Here is a 15,287-nt window from a genome sequence, read left to right on the forward strand (position 1 = left end):
TTAAACAGAAGAATTGAGTTCAACTTTTCAAAACTAAAAGTCTCATTCAGATGCATTTACACCAGATCAACTAGGTTTACTCACAATAGTAATTTTCCCATCAATCCAATCAGAAAGGTTCCAATTCCATTCAGATTCTGACAAAATATTTAAACTTTTTCCAAAAAGCAAACAGAGGACTTCATCAAAATCTTCACTTTGATGAGCAAACACTTAAAATGTATATTTTAAACTTGATTTTGTACTATTAACCTGGAAATTATAAAATTAAAATGAATAATCATCACTTGTTGATTTTAAAGTAGGACAAGTATTTAATAAAATTAAACATAACGGCAAAAATAGGTAACATCATTTTAATTTCATTCCATTGCTTCTGTGGGATCCTTAACAATTATCTTAAAAAGTAATTAAGTAGGTAAAAGTTACATACTTAACTTTTACTTGTAAAAAGTTAAAATATCATCATTATTTGGATGATATTTTATAGTTTTTATATTTATAAATTTTTGACGTCAAAAAATACAATTTGACTGCAGTGCAGAAAAGGTACCTTCTACAATCAAATACATTAAAGCTTCATTAAAAAATATTTATTTTCATTTTATTGTAAAACAAATAACGTACAATAAACAGAAATTGTGTTTAATACATGAGTAGATTTTAATATTTCTATATCCGTTATATGATTGCAAAATTATGAGGATACCTATTCCAATGTTTAACAATAAATTTGTATTAAAAGCTTCATTGTACCTAAAGTAGTTCGAATTTCCGCCTTTGCGCACTTGCTCTGTTTTTAATATTTCAAAATAAAATTCTCACCTTCATCACCCTGATGACCGCTTCGTCTTACTTTTTAAATAAAAATAGAAGAAACATTCTAAAAATATAGCTAAGAAAAGCATGATTGCGATTATTACTTTTAAATTTTAAGTTTTAATTTTAATTGAGAAGTCTTTTAGGTGCACGAGCTCCTTCCTGTGCGCGGTTAAATGTAACGGAAACGCTCCCGAAGCGCCTGCTGGTGTCACCCGGTTTATGTTCCGGCGCGCTGCTGGCTGTCAGCCTGCCCGCTGCTCGGCTCTGATAGCCGGGGATGCTGCTTGCCGCGCCGCGGACAGAGATGGAGTTCAACCGCAGAAACAGCGAAGTGACGGACGGAGTTTGAAACAAAGGGAGGGCGGTTGGCGTTAGTTCGCCGCCTGAACTCACCGATCGGGGTTTTTTTCCCCATTTTTTATACCGATAACAGAGAAATCCAAAAGTCCCGGTGAAGATGAAGCTGCTGAAGCCGAGCTGGGTGAGCCACAACGGTAAGCTGCTTGTGCAGGAATCTGTTGGACCAAGTTGTGCTTTTGTTGTCGGAGGTGGGAACAAGTTGAGGAGGTATGATGGTGGTCCTCACTTGTTTTTTATTAACTCACTTTCCTGTTCTCAAATATTCCCGAATATGGGATAAAAACATCCCCATAGTTTTTATTTTAGGACACATATTATCTCTGTTGAATAGATTTAAATTAGCTAACACAGCTAGCTGGTTAGCCCCCCGACTAGCTCGGATGCCCCGACGCTAAACGACCCAAAAAATTATCTACGTCCACAACTAATATGTCAAACTGGACATTTTGTTAAATATTTTTCCCGCTTCGAGTGACATTTTCTCAAACTGCTGACAGTTTCCAGGGTGAGCTGGAGGAAGCTTCCATCTGTTGTTACTTTGGAAAGTTAACCGCTGAAGGAAACGGCCTGAACGCCGAGCTGCGGCTGCAGGTATCGGGTTAAACTGAACACCTAAGCAGGGCTGTTAACAGCCACAATATCGCAGATCACATATTCAATCTCTGCAGCTCATAACTGATATTTACATCACCTTAAAAGCTGCAGAAACTTGGGGTTATTTTTCCACGTAACTGTTGACGCTCCAAACAGTTAAACTGTTGTTCCACAGTTTTTCCCTCTTAATGTGAATTCATGTGCAGTTGTGTTTTTGCTGTCAATACGATATTAAACTAAGTATGGATTATACATTTCAATCTCATTGTTATGATTGTGTTCTTGGTCACACACTAGTTTGAAATTGAGTCAAATTATGTCTCTTCCCAACATTACAGGGTTTTAAATACAGTTAAAGTTCTTGGTTGCTGCCCAGTTTTTTTGCTATTCGAAATAATTTTCACGAATTGAATCTCATCCTGCAGGGTGTCTGGGTTGAACTGTGATTCTGCAGGTTTTTTTACTGTCAGTTATCAAGCCACGAGAATCTCAGAACCACTCTTAATGTGTCATAACTTTAGTTTAAGTTATTATTTTTTTAGACCTGACACTTTCCGGTGTGATTTCTCTGCCAAGAACAGAGTAAAACTTTGGGGTTTGCTTCAGTTATGCAGCATAAAAAGTGGTATTTCTGCTATCATGTCGTCATAAACGCCGAGGTGTTTAGGGTTGAATCTGACTCTGCTGATCCAGATGCTGATCCAGATGATCTCAAACGTCCATTTTGGTTTGAAAACACCTGAAAAAATAAAGCTTGCAAATTTATGCAGGATAATTGCAGACAGAATAATGTGACAGACCAGAAAAGCTGCAGGAACATCGTGTTTCCACATCTAACCTGTATTCACTTTGCACCTCTGTTCTTCCTGTTCTGTCATCTAAATACTTTTAACACTCCTCACATTCCTGGGCTCGTTACTGTCCTGCAGCTCCAGCTTGATTAAACATCCTGGAAAATTACCAGCACCTAAACTGACTCATGAATGGATAAAACCACCCATTTCTGCTCCATTTGTATCCATTTCTATTAGCATTAATAGAGAAAACTAAACACTAACAGGGTTGTTCAGGTTACAGCTGCGTAAATGTGCGTTAACACAGAGATGTAGATCCATGAGGCAGAGGTGGAGTCGACCCAGAAGGTTCACCGGGAGCAGATTTCTTTCTAAGAAAGTCCTAGATTGCACAGCGGGCGTGAGGAGATTGGAGAGCAGAGGAGGAACCGGTTTCAGCTCGTCCCGTTCTCTGACAAACCTGTTTAAAATCACACACTATCTGGAAAATTTCCATTAAGACAAAAGGCTAGGATGTTCTTCTGATGCTGCCTGTGTTTGTAACTGTGAATTAAAGACCATTTGAGTCGGATGTTAACATGTTAGCCTTTGTGTTTTTCAGGCAAACCCATTTTTTCAGTGGATATTCATCCAGATGGGACGAAATTTGCAACAGGTGGACAAGGTGAGGCGTCGTCCTGCGCTCCACTGTGGAAATGTTATTTCTAATAATTACAGTCATCATAAACTCATCTGTCTGTTTTTTATTTCAACAATTAAATGTGAAAGTATACATTTATTAGAATTAAATTTAAAGTCTATAACCGGTTTAAATTTAAATTCAAAAAACAAAACAAACGGTCAAACAGAGCTCTTCATACATAATGTTTCTTTTTATTGCCATGTTTTTAATTTCTTTGTTGGACATTTATAACTTTGGATACATTCTTAGCATCATGTTTTATTATTTTACATTATTATTATTCCTGTTTTTCCTGCCAGTAGTTTTTAGATGTACTGTGTAGAAAAGCTGGTCGAGGGACAAGTGCTGCTAGTTAGACTGGGATTATTCTTTTATTCAGTTTGTTTATGTATTGTGTGTCTGTACCTATCAAATAAAAATAGTAAGATAAATAAACAATGATTTCCTATAATTGGATCTAAAATGTGCAGCAGGTTCATTGATAGAGATGGTAGCTTTAAATCTAACAGAAAATGAATGAAATACAAGATGATGTGTTTCCAGAGTGAAAATGGAAATCACTGATTTAAATGTTTGTTTTGCAGGGGAGGATTCTGGGAAGGTGATGATCTGGAACATGGCGCCTGTCCTCAGGGAGGAAGACGAGAAGAATGAGAATATTCCCAAAATGCTCTGTCAGATGGACAATCACTTAGGTAAACACCCGAGTCTCAGCTCTGTTTGTGTTGAGACTGAGATGCATTTTTAGATTTCTTTAGACTTTAACGGTTTCAGGTCCTTCAGTGAAAATGGATCAGAAGCATAAAAATAACCACATAAAACAGTTTATTTAAAAATCAGAACTGTAATATGCTGCAGATCGTTTCTGGGACTGAATGGAAATGATCCACAGAACTTCTGCAGCATCTCTGTGTTTGTCACCAATCAGTCGCTCTGATAAAACCCTGGAGCATAAAGATATTGATCAAGATATTGATTATTTCACTAATTCAGGTTTCAGGCATCAAACTAAATGGATGTATAAATATTAACAAAACTGTTAGTTTGCCATTTAAAGTGTAACTAATAATTTTGCCCTATGACAAATGTTGAAAAATTCAAAAGTGGGCGGAGCCAATAGCTACTGAGGGGCGTGGCCAAGTGTGGACAGCAGAGGGAAAGCATTGATGCTAGCTTAGCAACTCTGTTGCTAAATTCAGCAACATTTCAGACCTTTGGCAACATTTAGTCAGAAAAGGCGATTAGAGACAAATCTGGTAACTTAATTTCTGTTATTAGAAAATTTTAAACCTGGAGTGAATCGGTGTGTGTGTGTGTGTGTGTGTGTGTGTGTGTGTGTGTTTCCTCTGCAGCCTGTGTGAACTGCGTGCGCTGGTCCAACAACGGGCTGTACCTGGCTTCAGGAGGAGACGACAAGCTGGTGATGGTGTGGAAGAGAGCGGCGTACGTCCACAAACCGCCGCCGTGTTTCTCAGAAACGCTCCGTTCTGTCTGAGACTCCATGTTTGTCTCCGCAGGCTGATCGGCCCGAGCACGGTGTTCGGCTCCAGCAGCAAGCTGGCCAACGTGGAGCAGTGGAGGTGTGTGACCATCCTGAGGAACCACACCGGAGGTACGCCGCCGCCGGCCGCCATGTTGGATCCGTCTGCTTCTGGTGCTCAATGTTCTGCTGTGTCTGCAGATGTGATGGACGTGGCGTGGTCGCCTCACGACGTGTGGCTGGCTTCCTGCAGCGTCGACAACACCATCGTCATCTGGAACGCCCGCAAGTTCCCAGGTGGGAGGAAACTGTGATCTGAAAACTCAGGCCCTGTTTCCATGGCGATGATCCAACAAAACTGGGATTTCTGTTTAGTTTCTGCTAACACATCTACATGAAGATGTTCTAATTACAATCTTTGTTTACACAGTAACGGTTCACATCAGAAACGTGTAATGCTCTCGCCGCGCCACTAGTTGGTGCTACATTCTTTGAAACTCTGCACATGTATTTAAAAAATAAAAAGTTCTACTTTAAAGCAGTCGATCACACAGAACCAGGACTGAAATGTTTCTCCCCCCAGAAACTGTTGAATGGAAGCTGCCGTTGCTTTGTGCAGTGAAGTAACAGAGCTGCTCACTGTGTTTCCTCAGAGATGGTGACCTGCCTGCGCGGCCACACGGGCCTGGTGAAAGGTTTGACCTGGGACCCGGTGGGGAAGTACATCGCCTCGCAGGCCGACGACCACAGCCTGAAGGTGTGGAGGACGGTGGACTGGCAGATGGATGCCAACATCACCAAACCCTTCAACGAGGTGCTGCTCTCTAACCCTAACCCAACATCCACAGCGCTGAGCTAACGCTAACCACCGGGATTAAACTACCGTCTTCAGGACTACAAGTCAAAACTTTTTATGTTTTGTCTGGAACTTTAATTGAGGCTGAAGTGAATCTGCTGACTCGGCTCTATGAACTCTGTAGTTTATAACAACATGGTGACCAGATGTACCAAAGTTTAACAGAAATGTGATTTATTTTGGAGCTGAAATGATTAATGGAGTATTAAAATAATCGTTGACTAATTTAGTAATCAGTTAGTCGTGTGGATAAAAACAAGAGAGTCAGAGCTGTGATGAAACCACAACTGTACAGAAAATACAAACATTTTGTATTTAAGGGAAAAAGAAAAATCCTTTTGTCTGTAAACAGGTTCTACTCAAACATCAGGTCACATTTTTAACTTCACCCAATTCAAATTGTGTAAAAAAAATATCTATTAATAAATGTTTATTATTGACCAATAATAAACAGATCAGCCCTATGCTGTATTGATGATCAGTCACGGTTCTCAGTTGCTAGGCAACCGCTGAATGAGCGAGTTGGTTGATTCCACCAACACTGCAGTTCAGTGAATATTCTAATTATTGAATATTTTATCAAATGTTTGTTTCCAGACATATTTCTATTGATTTATTCTAAAAATGATTCTCTTTTGTTCTGACTGAAGTTTTGTTCTAAACTCGTGTTGCAGTGCGGCGGGACGACCCACGTCCTGCGCCTGTCCTGGTCTCCGGACGGCCAGTACCTGGTGTCGGCCCACGCCATGAACAACTCGGGTCCCACCGCCCAGATCGTGGAGCGCGACGGCTGGAAGACCAACATGGACTTTGTGGGCCACCGTAAAGCCGTCACTGTGGTGGTAAGAGGCTCCGGCGACGCGTCAGCCCGGGTTTTACCCTCCGGCCCGGGTTTTACCCTCCGGCCCGCCCACCGACTCGGTTCTATTGGTTTTGCAGAAATTCAACCCAAAGATCTTCAAGAAGAAGCAGAAGAACGGCAGCTCTCCGAAGCCCAGCTGTCCGTACTGCTGCTGCGCCGTGGGGAGTAAAGATCGCTCGCTCTCCGTCTGGGTCGGTCCCGTTCAGCCGCTCACACCAACCAGAACCAGAACCAGACTGTCTCCTAACGCATCCCTTATCTCCTCAGCTCACCTCACTGAAGCGCCCTCTGGTGGTCATCCATGACCTGTTCGATAAATCGATCATGGACATTTCCTGGTGAGAATTTGACAAAATCATCCTTGAAAGTCCTTGAATTTTATTGAGGGGTTTTCAAGGTTTGGAAAGTGCTTACTGTTCACAGTGCACAATTTTGTAGTAAAGCAAACTCTAATGTTTGATCAAAAGCCTAAATTTGTAAAATATTATTTGTCATGTTTGAAACCAGATGTTTTCATACATGACACAAAAAAAAACAGATTTTATTTCTTTTCCCGTCTGAAATTAAATCAGAATAAAGTTTCCTTTTACATCAATCATGATCAAAATTATTTCTGTTTGCCAAATGTCAGAAAACATAACAGGAAAATATTTAGTGACATTTACAGTAACATGATTTGTTTGGATGTAATGAGTATTTATTATTTATTAAAACACAAAATCTTACCAAACATTTTAGTCTAGTTCCCAAATGTCTTCAAACAAGACAAAAGTAACGTAAAAGTAACTTTTAAGAAGATGTAGGAGCTTGTTTTATATCAATAATTCCTTAATATTGATCCAAAGTAGTTGGCAGATTATTTCATGTAAAACCTTTTTCCCTTGTTATTTTATTTTAATTTACTTTGTCCCTGCTGTAGAGTGTAAAACACAATCAAATAACTTTATTAACATTAATAAATGATATCATGTAATAGTGAATTACTGTCTTTTTAGTTCATTTGTTTTGTTTTTTCTTTCTTTTAAGAGTTTAAAGGTTTCTGAACGTCTCTGTTGCTGGTTGCTGCCAGTCGTGGTTCTGAAATGACCTCAGGTGTTTCTGCTGACCTTTAGGACCCTGACCGGTCTGGGGATGCTGGTGTGCTCCATGGACGGCACCGTGGCCTACCTGGACTTTTCCCTGGACGAGCTGGGAGACCCTCTGAGTGAGGAGGAGAAGGTGAAACGCTGCAGCCTTCTGCTCTGGTTCCTGTTACCAAACATCAGACAAAATGTTCAGTTAATCACTTCTGATTAATTTAACATTCGATTGAGATAATAAATAAAAAAAACAGTAATTTTTTGTATAATTGAGACTTTTGAAATTACTTCTTGTTTTTTCCTCATATATTAATTTTATTCCCTCTTTGAATCTCATTTTTTTTATTTTGATCTTTATATTTAGTTAATTTTATTCATGAGGAAATATTTCATCTGTTCAGTAACCAAACCTCCTGTGGAGAAACGTTTTTAACTGAATCCGTGTCTAAAACCCAGAGGATGCAGAGCTAAAGGCTCAGACAGGAAGAGGTTTCTTCAGGCTCACAGATTAATGCAAACTGTTTATATTCCCAGTGGATCCACAGAAACCAGTAAAACTGCTGAGTTCAAACAGCTGATTTGGATCCATTGAAAAACATTTGTTGTGATCAAAACATTCAAACATCCAACATGAGTTTCAATCTTTTAGTTTTTCTGAATCCGTCCGTCCGTCTGTCTGTCTCTGCTGGTCAGAACACCATCCACCAGAACATCTACGGGAAGAGCCTGGCCATCACCAGCACCGAGGTCCAGCTCTCCACCACCATCATCGAGAACCCAGAGATACTCAAGTACCAGCAGGAGCGCCAGAACTCGGCCCAGAACAACGCCAGCGCGGCCGCCGCCGGGCCCGAAGCCGCCGCCCCCAAAGTCAACAGCATGATGAACGGCGAGTCTCTGGAGGACATCCGGAAGGTGAGCCCCGTCGGGATGAACGGACCGTACCAGCTGGGAGGTTCTGGTTCTGATGGGTCTCCGTGTTGCAGAACCTCCTGAAGAAGCAGGTCGAGACGAGAACGGCGGACGGGAGGAGACGGATCACGCCGCTGTGCATCGCTCAGCTGGACACGGGGTGAGGAAACCGTCAGATGGGGGCTGTTCTTAAAGGGGCAGCGTCACATAAAACCAACGTTCTGATGTTTCCCCTCATCTAAAACAGAAACTGTTGCTCTGATCCAGCTGCACCGATGGCAGTTCTGTGGCCGATCACCGATTTTTAATCTGACTCTGATTTTGGTGTTTTGGTTTGAATCTTTATAGCAAGAAAGTTGCTGAGTCAGCAACAGTGGGAGACGATTGATAACTGCAGACATGACGGCATGTCTGTCAAACCGCTGCAGAGCAGAAGAAAACATTTGATCGGCTCCATATCAGCTGATCTCCCAGGATTAAAGAGATCACGTCGATAATTTGGTGCATTTGATTCCAAAGCTCTTTGATTTCCATGGCAACCATTCAGCTGTTTTTGTGATGAACTGGACCTGATGTGGTGAACTCACTGACCCAGAGGTTTTGACCAGCTGCTTTATTCATTATTTACAGCCGATAATTAAAAGAAAGTTTAGGTTTTCTGTCTATTTATGAGAATTATTCATATTTAAAACTCCAGACAGCAGGAGCAGGTTTATGACCATGTCCTCAGTTCCTGTTGTACCCGAGTTAAATAGTTTCTTGGTTGTATTTGGTTTCAACCAGTTGGTCTAAGAAAAGTCTTCATCCACACAAACCCCCTGAATGACATGCTGGTTTAAACATTCAGAGTCGTTTTAATGCTGTTGAATGAAGGTTAAATGTGGATTAAAGCATAAAGTCGATTTGGTTTATAGACTGAATCTGTATGGTTTCTCTTTAGGGATTTCTCCCCGGCTCTCTTCAACAGCGCCCCCATCCTGCCCTCCGGCTCCTCCTTGTCCAATCAGATCGCTCCGCAGCTCAACTCCGACTCTAGCCCGGGTCAGCCGTCGTCTCTGGGCGCCCGGCCCAACCAGGACGGGCTGCTCACCTCGCCTCCTGCCGCCGGCGTCGCAAAAACCCTGGAGGACGACAAAGACGGGTCCGTCCGTCCGGCCGCTGGGGTTCTGGTCCGGTTCCAGCCTCCAGCAAGTCAGCCACTCACTCTTCTTCTGTGGTTTCAGGCTGAAGTCCGGCCTGCTGCTCACCTCGGCCTCCAAGATCGAGCCGATGAAAGCCCTGGACTCCCGCTTCACGGAGAGGTCAAAGGCCACGCCGGGGATCCCGTCGGCCATCTCGTCCACGGCCGGACTCGCCCCTCTGGAGAGGTGAGCGACCCTGGGAACGGATCCTGAAACGCATCGGGAACCCGTCTCACCCGTTCTGTCCGTCCAACAGGCCGAAGGACGCCGTCTCCGCCCTGAAGGACGCCAAAGCCAAAGAGGAAACCAGCAGCGACAGCGAAGACAAGATGGCCGCCATCAACAAGAACCTGGCGTTCGCCAAGAGGAAACCCGAACTGCTGCTGGACGGAGCAGAGGTGGTGGAGAAGAGGAAGAAGGGACGGCCCAGGAAGGACAAGATGGCCGCCTCCATCCCTCAGCCCTTCACCCAGGTGACGAGTCAAACTGATGCTAAAATCTATAAAAAATGGTTTGTTACATATTTGTTAAAATTGTCACCAAAAATAACAAATCAGAGCCGGGAGGAGGGTCTTAATGCTGTCAATCATCCTCATGTATGCGCTGCTAAATATTCTGATGGAGGAGAAACAACTTACTGCTACAGGAAAACCATTTACCTGTGGTCATGCTAACTAGCTTAGCATTCAGGACAAGCTATGCTAAAGGTAGCGTAGCAGAGAGAAACGGAGGACTAACGGCGCTAAGCCCCGCCTCCCCGCTCTGATTGGTTGTTTCTATTTAGCACTGAGAAAACCCAGAGGAGTTTATTTTTATTTTCTGTCTTATTAAACTGGTGGCAGCTTCAACAAATATGTAAAAATACATTTTTGTGAAAGTTGCATACTGCAGCTTTAAACCAGACGAGTCGCTGTCATAACCTGACCTCTCTGTTTGACCTTTGACCTCCAGATAACTCCTCTTCCTCTGGAGCGGGAGCCGAGCAGAGCTGCAGCTCCTCCAGCTGCCGCCGCCGTCCTGCGGCTGCCGACGCCGAGTCCACAGAAAACCTTCAGCCTGCAGGTGCCGCCTGCAGTTTCCTTTGACTCGACATTTTTAAATCCCAGAGAAAAATTAATACTGATCAAATATTTAGGTAGTAATGGGAAATGTAGTTTTATTTGGTGATCAACAGGTTAAATAATGAAGCTATTTTTAATTCAGTTTATTAAAACCTGCAACAATATTTGGTCTATAAAAGCATCAAAGTTGTTTTTTTGTTTAGTTTGTTTAAAACTGTCTTAGGTTTAATAATGTGATAAAAGTTTTCAGTTTGATGCATGAATGAGGATAATCTGATCAATTTAATCTCCTTTCTTTGTTTTAGTCTAAAGATATTTGTTTTAGACAAAGATATATTTATCTTTGATGTGAAGGTGAAAATCATAAAAAAGTAAATATGTTAGAATTTATAGTCAGAATCTCAGCAGAAGAAAAGCATAAAAACATAAAAACATAAAAACATAAAAACATTTCTCCTTTCATCAACGGCTTCAGTAAAACCTGCAGGGTTTTAATTTAACCTCCATCTTTGTTTAAAGCTGGCAGTTCAAAGGTGTGCGTGTGTGTGTGTGTGTGTGTGCGTGCGTGTGTGTGTGTGTGTGTGTGTGTCTGCGTGTGTGTGTGTGTGTGTGTTCAGGTAAGCATGGATCCGTCTGTGTTCCTGGAGGTGGAGAACGACGTGTCGGTGGTTGCCGGTTCGAAGCTCAGCCAGCTGCGTTGCTCCAGGGACGGGCGGGACTGGAACACGCTGCTGCCCAGCTCTGTGCTGGCCGCCGCGGGGAGCAGGTAGGGGGCGCTGTTGGCTCTCAGCTGAGAGAACCAAGAAGAGCCGCTGAATGTTTCCTTCTCTCCTCCAGCGACGTTCTCGCCGTCGCCTGTGACGACAGGATGCTGTCGGTGTTTTCCTGCTCCGGGCGACGCCTCCTCCCCGCCATCCAGCTGGCCACGCCCGTCTCCGCCCTGCATTGCTCCGCCCACTTCGTCATGGTGCTGACCGCCGGCGCCACGCTGTCTGTCTGGTTAGCGCTGCACACTGAGACACTAATACTGACGTTTGATCAGCTGCTTTCCTCATGAAGAGCAGGAAGTGGATGGTTGAAGTTGGATAAACTCAAGGAGTGTGTGTGTGCGTGTGGGTGGGTGTGTGGGTGGGTGTGTGTGTGGGTGTGTGTGTGGGTGTGTGTGTTTCTGTGCAGGGACGCGCAGAGGCAGAAGGCTCTGGTGAAGAACGAATCTCTGCAGACTATTTTCTCTGGTGAGTCTGAATGTTTTTATACTTTCTAAAGGTTCAAAGAACAATATTCATTTTGATTTGTTACCATAGCAACAGTCTGATATTGTGAGTTTAATCTTTGGGTTTGAGCTGCTTGTTCACAAATACAAATTAGTAAACTGTAACTATGACTGATTGATTTTATGTTGGCTAGTGAATCTCCTCCCTCCTTCCAGATTAAATCAACCCAGAAGCTGTTAGAGATTCTCATGTTTTTAGCAGCAACAATGATTTCTGAATTCAATGTCCACATAAATAAAAGCTGAAAACGTGTCGAACAAGATGGTCGCCCTGGGCGTGATGACATCACTCTGAGTTCTGGAAACCCAACCAGTTCATTGGTGGATGAAGTGGACGTGTGTTTCTGATTGTCCTGAAGAATCGTCTCTCTGACTGAATGTCTTCCTGTTTGTGTCCTCAGGCGCTGAGACGACGGTGTCCCTGTCCCTGCTGACCCAGCAGGGCGTCCCGATCATCGGACTGTCCAACGGGAAGTCCTTCTGCTTCAGCGTGTCTCTGGAGACATGGTGAGACCCGGACCGGACCGGACCGGCTGACCCGGTACATCTCCAGTTAATGACGCTGCGTCTCCTGCAGGACGCTGATCGCGGACAAAGGAGACTCTCTGGTCCAGTGCGCCGACTTCAGGAGCTGCCTGCCGTCGCAGGACGCCGCCGTGTCGTCGGGGCCGCTGGCCGTCGTTCAGGGACGCAACCTGAAGTAGGTCTTCCTGTCTAAGCTCCGCCTCCCGGCCGCGGCGTCCCCGCTAACGCTTCCTGTCCCCCCCGCAGCGCCGGGCGGCTGGCGTCCCGCCTGTCCTCCACGCCGCATCACCTGCAGCAGAGCATGACGCTGGCCTTCCTGGAGAACCAGCTGGCGTCGGCGCTGACGCTGCAGTCGGCGCAGGAGTACCGCTACTGGCTGCTCATCTACGCCCGCTTCCTGGTCAACGAAGGTACCGAGAACCACCGCCGGGTTCTGTTCGCAAACAGAACCGACACTAACTCTCTGTCTCAGTGATCCGTTCATCCGGCCAACCGGCCGCCATGTTCACTTGCTTTTCTCTGGTCAACCAGATCCGGCGGTTTGTTCCTGGATCAATTATTATTCTCACCTTTGTTACGTTTTATTGTTTACATCTGGAAATGATTTTAAATATATAGAGGAAATAAAATTAAGCCTGTAGTAAATGATTATTTATGAAAACAGGAAGAAGATGTTGAATTGGTGTAAATATGTTGGCTGACCTTTGACCTGTACACGTTGTGAAGGGAAGATCTGGAGCTCCTCTCTGCTGACCCGACGGTAGACAGGAAGTGATCAGAGTGAAAACTGCAGCTGGAGTCGGGAAGCAGAGAGACTTTTATGAATTTATTACAGATTATTATTCCTTCTCCTCCCTCCAGGTTCTGAGTACCGGCTCCGGGAACTTTGTAAGGAACTTCTGGGTCCGGTCCACAAATCTGCTGCTTCATCCTGGCAACCAGCAACTTTGGTAACAAACTTTATTTTAGTTAGAAGTCTGACTGAATAAATCGCTGAATAAAGTTTGACGATCAGATGAATTTATCGGATGAATTTATCGGATGAATTTATCGGAGGAGTCTGCAGTTCTATAGGAGCGATCTTTGTTTTCCTCTCTTTTCCTGACCTCATGTAGTTGTCATGGTGTTGACAGTTAGTAGCACTGTGTCCCTTTTTCTATTAAGCATCACTAAATCTTAAATTTAGGATTTATTGGGTTATGTTGACATCGGGGTGGGATCTCAGGCGTGAAGCAGCATGCGTGGTTTGTGTCAGCATCTGAATTTATTTCATATTTGCGTCTGCAGAAGAGCAGAAACGTGATGGCTCTGTGTCCGTGTCTCTTCCTGTGTCGCTGTTTTTAGGGTCTGCACAAACGTGAGCTGCTGCGGGAGGTTCTGCCCGTCATCGGAGAAAATCTGCGCTTTCAGAGACTTTTCACAGAGTACCAGGACCAGCTGGAGCTGCTCCGCCCCAAATAACACCCGGCCCGACCCGGACACACACACACTAACACACACGCAGACCGGACCCGCTCAGGTTTGGTCCCGCTCGGCTCGGTTTGGCCTGGAGCCGCTGGGAGTCAGAACCGAGGGGTTTTCTGGGAGTTTCTTCAAACACGTCTGCCTCTGTTTGGACTCTGGGCCTCTTCAGAACCTCTCCAGAACCCACCGGGCCTCTTCAGAACCTCTCCAGAACCCACCGGGCCTCTTCAGAACCTCTCCAGAACCCACCGGGCCTCTTCAGAACCTCTCCAGAACCCACCGGGCCTCTTCAGAACCTCTCCAGAACCCACCGGGCCTCTTCAGAACCTCTCCGGAACCCACCGGGCCTCTTCAGAACCTCTCCGGAACCCACCGGGCCTCTTCAGAACCTCTCCAGAACCCACCATTTTGCTTCTTTCTCCACTTTTCCCTTTGATTTCTTCTCTTATTTTGTCTTTTTTTCCTGTTTTTTTTTCCCTCCGACCCGATCCGGGATTTTCAATCATGAACTTCATGAGTTGTTTCCATGGAAACGGTGAGCGGATCCGGGCAGAACCCTGGGCGGAGCAGCTCGGTGTCCGGTCTTTGTGGGTTCACAGGAAGCACTTAATGAAGGTTTTTAGAACCAAATCAGAACCGGAACCGTCTGGACGTCGTGTTTTTACAAAACATTAATTTCCTGCTGGGATCGATTAAAATCAGGAAGTTGAAATGTTTTAAAGGTCATAATGTTCATCGTAAAGGAAGCGGGACGGCTGCCGATTTGGGAAATCATCAGATCAAACGGAACCGTTTCATTCTGCAGCCATCAGATGATGCAGTTGGACTTTCTGCCAGCAGGTGGCAGCAGCAGCCTCAGTGTGTCGCAGTGAAAACGTTCCCCCTCCGTGTGGGCCCACCGGACCGTCTGTACAGAATTTCCCTCTCCTGCTTCTTTTTTTGTTTTCGAATGTTTGTAAAAGTTTTTGTAATTTTGTTTGTTTTGTTTTGTTTTTTCATTTTATATGAAAAAACTTGCAGAAAGTTTGTTTTGGAGCAAAAATGGAGATTAAAAGTGGAACTGATGAGTTTGTTAATTTCATATTTTTTGGAGTTTGATTTGTGCTGCAGTAGAGAACCAGTTGAGCTCATAAATATTCATAAAACCCAGAAGATTCTGGTTTAAATGTGACAAAAGAAAATGACCTCCTAAAAAATAAATGTGTGATTTGTGAAGAGTTCATCTTAAAATCAAACAAATGGACAACCATGAGTATCCTCCTCATTAGAGCAGTCTTCAGTCAGAGGCTTCTTCAGGTCCGCTGTGATACAGACTGCTACAGGGGATTTTTACGTCCTACAG

General features: G+C 44.1%; 1 protein-coding gene across 1 annotated transcript; it reads left to right on the forward strand.

The window, feature by feature from the left end:
- The first annotated feature begins 1,010 nt into the window (after window positions 1-1,010).
- Window positions 1,011-15,026, forward strand: LOC122828530 (protein HIRA). Its single transcript, XM_044112149.1, has 25 exons — window positions 1,011-1,316; window positions 3,172-3,234; window positions 3,837-3,947; window positions 4,605-4,695; window positions 4,770-4,864; window positions 4,934-5,029; window positions 5,386-5,546; window positions 6,263-6,430; window positions 6,528-6,641; window positions 6,718-6,788; window positions 7,563-7,668; window positions 8,223-8,444; window positions 8,516-8,601; window positions 9,382-9,582; window positions 9,665-9,808; window positions 9,879-10,095; window positions 10,574-10,684; window positions 11,301-11,449; window positions 11,521-11,682; window positions 11,860-11,918; window positions 12,358-12,463; window positions 12,534-12,656; window positions 12,728-12,891; window positions 13,343-13,431; window positions 13,826-15,026. Exons 1-25 carry the CDS (start codon window positions 1,280-1,282, stop codon window positions 13,940-13,942), a joined length of 3,063 nt encoding a protein of 1,020 aa, XP_043968084.1. The 5' UTR covers window positions 1,011-1,279; the 3' UTR covers window positions 13,943-15,026.
- Window positions 15,027-15,287: the final 261 nt, after the last annotated feature.

This window comes from Gambusia affinis, linkage group LG03, assembly GCF_019740435.1.
Source record: "Gambusia affinis linkage group LG03, SWU_Gaff_1.0, whole genome shotgun sequence".
Taxonomy (NCBI): domain Eukaryota; kingdom Metazoa; phylum Chordata; class Actinopteri; order Cyprinodontiformes; family Poeciliidae; genus Gambusia; species Gambusia affinis.

Coding starts and splice junctions, on each gene's coding strand:
- LOC122828530 (XM_044112149.1), top strand. CDS start 1,280: ATGAAGCTGCTGAAGCCGAGCTGGGTGAGCCACAACG. Junction 4,696..4,769: donor ATGGTGTGGAAGAGAGCGGC/GTACGTCCACAA, acceptor TTGTCTCCGCAG/GCTGATCGGCCCGAGCACGG. Junction 10,685..11,300: donor AGAAAACCTTCAGCCTGCAG/GTGCCGCCTGCA, acceptor GTGTGTGTTCAG/GTAAGCATGGATCCGTCTGT.